Here is a 9,889-nt window from a genome sequence, read left to right on the forward strand (position 1 = left end):
AAAAATTGGCTTCCATGAACAAAAAAAATGAATCCGTTTCAATGCGTATGCTTACGCGATGTAACTCTTTTGATTTATATCGAACCTGATCTTACTTATTACTTGCCTAATCGAAAGTTGGTGGAAATGGGCATTTAGTTCTTTCCATTAGACATATTTTGAATTTGTTGGAGGCGGAGGAAGAATATAGGTGTTGTACGGTGATGCAGAAGAAGAAGAAGGAACTCGATTTGACTTTGACAGCAAATAGCAAATATTTTGTAGATTTAATTTTGTCCCGTCTTAATATTTTAACTTTACATGATTTTCTCTATGAATGATGTTCATTTTATGTGTTGTGCCTACTGACTAAATATGATTAGATTATATTAATCTAAGTTTCTTCATATAAACTAGGTGTTACTCACCATGGAAGAGAAAAAAGTACATATATGTAGGTTATGTTTGAATGTAGTATCAGATAACAATTATGAGGCTTTAAAAGAAACTCACACTATACAAATTCAGTACATCTTACCCGATTTGGTAAGCATTTATTGTGGTATCAGATATTAATGTATATTCGATGTATGTATGCTATTCACACTTTCTGTATTTTCCGTTTTAGAATTTGTTAGTAAGTAATAACCCAGTCCTCTGCGCTCCATGTACAGATGCACTACAGGAGTCATACGAATTCAAAACCGCTTGTGTTGAAGTGGAGACATATTTAGAGAATTTTATTATGCCTTTAAGAAAAGTAGATTTGAAGGAAGTCGTTGCCAGTAAAATGTTTTCAGGGGAAGTGAAAAAAGAAATCACAGATTTTAACGAAGGGAAGTTGATATGTAGGCTTTGCTTAGGATTCATAGAAGATAAGTTATTTAAGGAATTCGGTGTGATAGAAGAGAATATACTCCAAAAGTGTGTTCCCGAAGTGGTACATTCCTAATTGTAATTAAAATATCGAGGGGGAAATCACTAGCCAAAATTTTTACACCAAAATAGTTTAATGTATTGTTCAAATTACTCCTGTAGTTTCCCCCTCGTAAAATATTTTCTGGTTTTTATTACGTTACTTGTAGGATTTGACCGTTACTGAAAACCCAGTCTCTTGTGAAAACTGCATGGGGTATCTCCATAGTCAATTCAATTTTATGATGAGATGCCTAGACGCAGACGAAACGATAAATGGTTATATAACGTCACAGGGCTTAACTGTCAGCGATAAATTGAATCTCCATGAAGTAGTCCAATTTTCAGTACAAAATAATCAAATGAATGAAAGTACTGATTGTGAAAGTGATTTGATAGAGTTAGAAAATAAGAATTTTGTTCCCTTAAACGATAGTTTTGGTATGGACGTTGATGATGTCGCCCATATGGCACTGGACCCATTGCTTGATGGTATAAGAGAGTTAAGTGATGTTGGGCTTGATATTAGTTGCAATAAACCATCGTAAGTAGTTTTTTCCGGCAATTCCGGCAAAAAAAATGCCTAAACAAAAAATGAAAAAAAGGTAAAACCCACTTTTAACCGAATAACGGAAATTTCCAAAATTTTTGTGTTATTTCCTCAAATTCAGCATAGGGTTATTTATTCTTTTCGGTGTAGCTTAAATACCTTATTAAATAATAAAATTAATTGTATTGCAATGATATTGTTTTTCTTTCGCACTTGAGGCAACCATTTCAAACTTTAATGAGGGCGTTAGTCTGTTTCTATCCCAAATTTCGCAAAGAAATAAATCAGTTATTCTAAACCTTTTACAGCGTGGATGCAAGGGGTCGTCCCATCGTTTGGCACAAATGTGAGGTTTGCCCTTACTCGACATTTCGAAAATATTCACTCCGTATCCACATGCTCATCCACAAAAAGCCGGAGGAATACACAATGTACAAATGCACAATTTGCCCCCACGAGACCAACAGGAAGAGTAACCTCCTCATACACCTACTCAAACATAAGGGTCCCGGAGAGGTAACCATGCACCAATGCAAGGAATGCACCTACGAAACCAGATTGAGGTCAGTAGAGGATATTTCTTGATCGACTTACTCGGGAACCATATTTTTAGAAGTAATCTCCTCAAACACCTCCTAGTCCACAAAACGCCGGACGAAGTGAAGATGCACCAGTGCCCGAACTGTCCGTACAAGAGCAAGCTGAAGGGCAACCTCCTCATCCACATGATCCAGCACAAGAAACCCGAAGAATTGGTGATGCACAAGTGCGGCGAGTGTTCGTACCAGACCAAGTTGAAGAACAACCTCCGGAAGCACATTCTCACCCACCGTGGTCCCATCGAGAATGCCCCCGTGTATAAGTGTAAGGAGTGTAACTATCAGTCGAGGTGGAAGTCGCACTTGCTGAGGCATATGGTGCTGCATAATTCGGTGGAGGTACCTGATAAATATCTTTAGTATTCGGGAAGAGTAGGAGCAATCACATGTTTTTCTTTGTTTCTCGAAATTTCCATGGGTTTCTAAGAACATGATAAAAAGAAGCATCATGGAACAAATGAGTAAACAAATGAATAAGCAAAGCACACTAGACCGAATCTCGTTACAGTATTTTTTAGCTCGTTTAATCAACACCTTTGAATAATTCATCGCTAGTTTTACTTGCTTATTTCAGGTGACCTTGCATAAGTGTGAGCACTGCCCTTACGTAGCCAACCACAAGGACAACCTCAGGAAGCACCTGCTCACTCATAAGGATCCCAGTGAGGTTAAGATGCACAAATGCGATTTGTGCGACTTTCAGAGCAAGCGAAAGGACAAAATCAAGCAGCACATGTACAACATGCACAAGTGCACGGCTTGCGATTTCGAGACCAAAGAGAAAGAGGAGCTGACCAGCCATTTGAAGACTCATGTGCTGCCCGAGCAGAGTTTCAAGTAAGTAGATTGAATTGATTAAAAATATATGCTTACCAGATGGCCTTCCTTTAAGTGACAGTAATCTCACAATAGACTTTACGGTGACGCTAAACCTACTTGAAAACCATTATTTTTTTCACTATTTATTGCCTGGAATATTTATTACCGTTATAGGGTTGTAATGGGTACCGGTTTAATCCCTTTTTTCTAGGTGTGACGTTTGCAATTACGAGGCGAGACAGAAACGCTACCTCCAGAGACATAAGAAGATCCACCTCGTGGAAAACCCCGACCAGATAGTCTGGCATAAATGTGAGCTGTGTCCGTACCAAGCCAAGCGGAAAGATGTCCTCAACAACCACCTTTTAATCCACAAGGATCCTAGTCAGGTGGAAATGCATCACTGTCCGACTTGCACCTACCAGACGAAGAGGAAGCACAACCTCGTTATACACCAGAAGAGCCACTGTAAGGGGGACCTGGGGAAGAAACGGTGCAAAGAGGAGCCGGTGAATTGAGATACTTGCCAATTTATTTATGTTTTTAATTAATTTATGACTTTTATAATGCAGGTATTTTTTAAAAATAATAAAATAAAGCAGTTAACACAAATTATTAGTTTTTTTATTAACGGCAAATTATCAAGTTATTCAGTATTAATTCTTGAATAGCACATAAGTACATATAATTATTGATAAATCCATGATGAGGGAGAATATTAGTAAATTCAGAGATAGAGAAAGAATAAGTCTCTATTTGTACCAGACAATTGACAGATGGCGCTGACCATAGAAGAAGAAAGTAATTAGATAAATCTAACAAAACATTTAAATTTTTGCAGAAGAGCGATCGGGGATGCTGCTTCGGGAACTACACACAATATTTCCCTTAAAAATGACTATTCTTAGACAAAAACGACTTAAAGAAAACAACGCTTCTTGCAGCATCTATAAGTTAACCGCCCATCTCTTCTCTAATGAACTATATACACACATAGAAAATATAGCACAATATTTTCTATGATACACACTGCAACGAATGCATATTATTATGTTCATAAGTCCAAAGATATGCAACCCTCCGATAAGTGGTTTCCGTCTCCCTCGCACTTATTGAAAGTTAGGAACAACTTACTTTTAACACGATTTTTTTTATATTCCTAATGACTTATTTTCGTTATGAAATTGATACCATTAAACCATTAACACAAATTTATTTATTAGTTACAAAATATAGAACTCTATGTATTAGTAAAATTAATTCTCATAAAGATAATTAAGGAAACAAATCCAGTGTGATTCTAGTTCATTGCTACTCAACAACTCAACCACTTGTGTCATCTTCTTCTTCTTGTTTTTACGGGCAACTGCCATTGCCATGTTTGCTATTTCATTTGGTCAGTTTGTTAAGTTTGTTTATATTGCTTTTTATCCGTATACCGTATAGTTTATAATGTTTATATTGTGATTGTGTTATTCACGAAAAATATGGTGATTTTTATGCCTCTCATTTTGATATTGTGCTTAAACGTTGTAGATGCAGGTCGTAGAACAAAATGACAAGACTCCACCTCTAGGAAGTTTACTGATTTTCATCGTTTTGATGTAGCAAGTTTATTTATTACAATATATTATATAGGTACAGAATCTTTATTTAGTTAATTTACTTCAGCTGTAATAATGTTAGTTACTTTGTATTCATTGAATAGACTTTTTTTCGATTTAAACTTCAACAGGGTAATTATTTACTATAGTGGCACCCTCTCCAATTTTCAAGAAATTTTGTCTACCCCCTGATTTTCGATGGTGCTGAACACGAATCTGAAGTTTTTTTTGTGCGGCCGAATCTAGTTTGCGAGAAAAAAAAAATTCAAAATTCTAACCTGGATATTTCAGACAACGCTACGTAGAACTCTGTATATTTTATGTAGCTTTCAGAACATCTGTAATAAACAATCAACATTGTTTAAGAAACACATTTTCCCAAATTTGAACTAAAAAAAATATGTATTTAGTAAATAAAATTATAGTAACTTTATATGGAATGAACAGAGATGAATGAGAGTGGGGCAGTGGGGGAACTCTGTTGGTCTGTTGTCATCAGAAATTACAAATGGTGGATTCAAACTAGTCAAACTACAAAATTATTTTACTTGAAATTTGCGAAAATGTGTTTGAAAGCTACATAAAATATAGAGTTCTACGTAGTGTTATTAGGTTCGACTGCACAAAAATAACTTCAGATTCGTGTTCAGCAGTATCGAAAATAGGGGGGGAGGGGGTGTAGACAAAATTTTGTGAAGATTTGGGAGGGTGCCACTATACTAAATAATTACCCAATGTTTAAATATTTAGTAAAGGACCCTTATTTTGTGTTACTTTTCAGACATAAAATGAGAATTCGAAAGAGAGATGTCCGAAAACGTACGAAAAAAGCTCGAGGTGTAAAGCTTGCTTGGAAAAGGAGACGGGCAGTTGCTGAATTACTTAATGAAATAGTAGATACCGTCGCTGATGAAGCTGATGGAAGGATCACAGTTCGTGCACCGCCTGTCGCTGCATTATATATTACTTCTTCCCAATCTTCACAGGCTAGCACATCGTCAGAAATTTTTTGCCCAAGAACGCCGCCAAATATAAAATCAGAAGACGATAACGATATTTACAATTTCTTAGATACAAATTTATTGGAAGATATTAAGGGGTGAGTTTGCCTAGTGATTTATGTCAAATGATGTGTGTACATTTTTTCTTTACAAGTGAAATTGAATTTTGATATGAAGATGGAATACACTACTAGCTTTACTCTTGTCTTTATCTAAGAAAGACGTTTATTTTACTATAACCAGTAAAATTTCTAATGTAATATCTACTTACCTGTAATTGTTGATTTTCTGCTGGGATTTTCAAAAATTTCAACGGATATAAATTTTCAGCATTGATCCATTGGCAATTAACGACAAAAAATTACTGGGATGTCGAATAGTAAATATCGATTACTTTTTAAAGAAATCTATGTCATTGCAAATGCTACACAACCAAAACTGCAGTGGTGGCTCCTTGGAGATAGCAGGGGAGAAAAGGCAGGGTTTAAAAAGCACGTTTATATTAAAGTGTAACGTTTGCGACGAAGAAGTCGAAATTTGTAACGAAGAACCGACACTTGATAACGAATCTACATTAAACAAAGCAGCTGCATGGGCAACTGCTTGTACAGGCAGCACGTATAAGCATATGACCGAGTTCTTTAATGTACTTGACATACCGTGTCTTTCAAGAAATTCGTTCGTTGCCATCCAAAAAGAATTGGAACAGGTATAATACATTATAAAGTTTGTCTTGAATTGTAACGGTTGTTTCTTAGGCTTGGCAAAACTGTTTGTGGAGAAATTTGGAGGAAGCTGGCGAAGAAGAGTATTCAGCAGCCATTGAAAGAGGACACGTAGATAGTGATGGTGTCCCATATATTACGGTTTATGTCGACGGAGGATGGTCTAAACGTAGTTACGGACACACATGCAACGCATTTTCCGCAGTTGTAAGTTCTGTTTTTTAAGTTGTAACGGTGACTTGCGGGAAATATACAAATTTTACTCGTAATTTTGTTTTAGGCCGTCATTATTGGCAAACATACTGGCAAACTTTTGTTGGTTGGGGTACGCGACAAATATTGTAGTATTTGCGCACGAGCTGAATATAAAAACTATGAACCCAAATATCATATATGTTTTAAAAATTGGGCCAGCTCATTGTTTTCTGCGGAGCAGGATGTTCTTGTGGAAGGATTCAATTGCAGTTTAAAAATGCATAATTTAAGATACAAAAAATTTGTGGCTGATGGCGATTCGTCAATGTACACAACGATCAAGGAGAACGTGTCCTATGGACAACAAGTAAGTGCTAGTTTACCTTAAAAATTATTAAGCTACATTTATCAAAGTTAAAATCTCATTAGGTAGTGTAAAATATGGTTAAAAAAAACGTCTATGTATAATAAAGACCCACTTTGTAGGAAAAATAATAAATAACCTAAATAAACATTGTAAAAATCATTCAAAATATTACTGAAAAAAAAAAAATATGTACCTAACGACCTAACATATTAAAAACGTTTATATTATTTAACAATTTCAGTATTTCAGGTATCAGTTTATTAATTAATATTTGGATTGATCATTTTTCCTATTTCTATTTTTATATATTTATGAGGGTTGTTTTTTATATTTCGGGAATGGACGATCCTGGTGTTGCCATTGACAATTGACTTCCCCATCGTAAAGTTCGACTTTTTATCGGTATACTTACTCAGAACGTTTTGACGTACAGGCGCTATTTGTGTTGTTTACAGTGACTAGAAAAATTAATTTCGGCCAAAAAATGGAATTAAATCCTGAACATTTCCATGCGAATATTTTTTACAACATTCGACGTGGATTATCTCAACAACAGTACAGCGTTGAACTTAATTCGTCTTTTCTCGATGAAGCACCATAAAAAACACTATATCGGTGATATATGGAATTGAATCGGGGTCATGGTTCGCTCACTAACGAATTTTGTGAAAATCGTCCAAAATCGGTTATTGTTCCAGAAAACATTGATGCTGTGCTTGAACTGATATTGCAAGACCGTCTTGTGACTTATCGTGAGATTTAGGCACCTTTGCACATTAGTGGAACCATACATTCAATATTGCATAAACATTTGGCCATCAAAAACATTTATTCGCGTTGGATCCCACATTATTTGACGAACGCTGAAAAAAGGTTGTGTCGATTGGTCGAAAGAAATGCTGAAGAAGTATGATCGTGGTGCTTCCAAACACGTCTATAACATTGTAACAGGTGAGAAATTATGAGCCAAATCCAACAAAAATTGTCGCATCTGAAGCACTTGTAAGCAAATGCTAGTCTGCTTTTTCGAAAAAACCAAACGTGTAACTGTACTATTGGTGCGATATAGGATGGTTCATTCTAAATGGTACACAACCAATTTTTTTGTCAGAAATCTTCGGAAAAATAAGGGAGACCAACCAAAGATGTGTCATTCTCCACAAGGACAATGCGAGCTGTCATATTGGCTCGAACAAGGCTTCTTGAGAACTGAAAAAGTCGAATTGATGAGTCATCCGCTGTACAGCCCTGATATAGCACCCAATGACTTTTTTATTGAAGCACATAAAAAATAAATTACAAAGCAATAAAGTCATATATGATGATTCATTTCTATTTTTATTCTCTTATTCCCCAAAGTATAAAAGGTGACCCTCGTATTTGTTCCTATTGCCTCTATTTTATTTATTTGTATCCTGTAACTATCTTCTGGTAGCAAAATTTTTTTTAATCTTATTATATTTGTGAATTAGCATGTTATTGGAAATTTGGATTTAATGGGAAACTTGAAAATGGTAAATTATCAAAAAGTATAAGTTATTGGCAACAGTAATTTAACAATGTTACCTTACCATTATTTACATTTTTAATTTGTGAATCTAAAATTTTCTCTGAAAAAATAATTTCAGGTAGAAAAAATCGGAAGTATGAATTACGCTCTCTTAAATTATGAAAACAGTTTGTACAAAATTCAGAAAGATACAGAAGGGGTGCCAGATGCGGCCCGAAAATTATTAACCACAGAAATTATAGATGAACTAACCAAGTCGGTCCAAATAGCAATTTATGCCAACTATCAAGACGTGGAGAACTTAAAATTAGGAATTCGGAACACTCTGTATCATGTCTTTGGAAATCATATGTCCTGCCCTTCATACTTGTGTAATAACATTGGTAATACAGCTGAAGACAAAACGCAGGAATTAACAGAGTCAGGACTCCACCACCATGTTTATGGTGCGATGACTCGGTTATTAACAAACACGGATTTGTTAATGGATAAAGAAACCAGTAACCAAGCGGAAATCTTCATGAGTATACTGGTTATGTTCGATGTCTGTAAACGCCCCAATTTAATTCAAAGTGATTCCTTCCAAATGAGAGCTTACTTGACGGGATTACGTTATAGTGGAGGTCTTGATTGGCACACTTAACCGTGGTAGTAAAGAGGCCCGGGATTTCCAAGTAAAATATATGGATACGTGAAACAGAAACATGCAAAAGCAGAAAGAAGATCCGTAATTGTTCTATTCAAAGTATATTGAGTAATGCAGAAGTTTTTTCATGCTTGAAGATAAGTGGTGAAGACCATTTGCATTGTTCAGCTTTTAGTTTTGGAAACATGTGTTTGATATTTTCGAGGGTGCCAGTTTTTTTTTTAATAACACTCAAGTAGTGTTTTAGAAGCAGTACCTGTTTATCAAAGAACTAATAAAATTAAACAAAAAATTCCAAAACGCAATATTATACCGAAAAAATGAAGATAGCTAACATTCAGAAGAAATGGGATAAATACTATTAAAATACGAAGAAATTGATTTAGACCGACATTTATTTAGAACACTTTTTTGTATTGAGACACACTGTATATAAAACTAAACTGGTTTTTTGTTGTTTTTATTCCATATTATTTCTTAAGCCTTCATTATTGTTATTTTGGAATATCTTTCTTCCAACTTAATACGTCATATTACATAAATGAAACTGCTTACATTTTTTTTAATTGATTGTGTTTATTAAATACGTTTAAAATGTGTTTTTTTACTTATACCACAAACTACTTTCAGCATTACAGAAACTTGATTTTGTTTGGTTTAGATGGATGCAAAGCAGTGGGAGAGTGGCTTCAATAACCCGTAATTTAAAATGATGACATTGACACAGTGTTTCAGCGATCAAAGAAAACAAAAAGGATGACGAAAGGATGGATTTGGAGTCAAATCCTTTTCTTAAATTTTAAGTTTTTCTTCAATTTCCTGGTTACATTCGATGCTTTTCCCAAATTGCCTTGTTGGCCTTGCTCTGAGATGTTTGGTGCAAGTTTTTGGGATAGTGCTGTATTAGAAAAATATGTTTCTTTCAACATGAGATTGGTTGATGTCTGTCTTGGTAATTTGTGGTTTTGCAGTGGCTTTT

General features: G+C 35.1%; 2 protein-coding genes across 6 annotated transcripts; both read left to right on the forward strand.

Annotated features, from left to right (window-relative positions):
• Positions 1–250: 250 nt before the first annotated feature.
• Positions 251–3,458, forward strand: LOC108907692 (zinc finger protein 99-like). Its single transcript, XM_018711478.1, has 7 exons — positions 251–525; positions 608–919; positions 1,065–1,438; positions 1,753–2,007; positions 2,058–2,382; positions 2,618–2,880; positions 3,074–3,458. Exons 1-7 carry the CDS (start codon positions 409–411, stop codon positions 3,378–3,380), a joined length of 1,953 nt encoding a protein of 650 aa, XP_018566994.1. The 5' UTR covers positions 251–408; the 3' UTR covers positions 3,381–3,458.
• Positions 3,459–4,339: 881 nt separating this feature from the next.
• On the forward strand, positions 4,340–9,359 carry LOC108907691. Of its 5 annotated transcripts, none has more exons than XM_018711473.1 (6): positions 4,340–4,500; positions 5,248–5,565; positions 5,798–6,176; positions 6,226–6,399; positions 6,473–6,754; positions 8,383–9,359. In XM_018711473.1, exons 2-6 carry the CDS (start codon positions 5,255–5,257, stop codon positions 8,905–8,907), a joined length of 1,671 nt encoding a protein of 556 aa, XP_018566989.1. In that variant the 5' UTR covers positions 4,340–4,500; positions 5,248–5,254; the 3' UTR covers positions 8,908–9,359. The 5 variants fall into 5 exon arrangements, with proteins under 5 accessions (XP_018566989.1, XP_018566990.1, XP_018566992.1 ...); XM_018711474.1 differs by lacking the exon at positions 4,340–4,500 and adding an exon at positions 4,515–4,598; XM_018711476.1 differs by lacking the exon at positions 4,340–4,500 and adding an exon at positions 4,788–4,806.
• Positions 9,360–9,889: the final 530 nt, after the last annotated feature.

Source organism: Anoplophora glabripennis, unplaced genomic scaffold, assembly GCF_000390285.2.
Source record: "Anoplophora glabripennis isolate ALB-LARVAE unplaced genomic scaffold, Agla_2.0 scaffold200, whole genome shotgun sequence".
NCBI lineage: Eukaryota > Metazoa > Arthropoda > Insecta > Coleoptera > Cerambycidae > Anoplophora > Anoplophora glabripennis.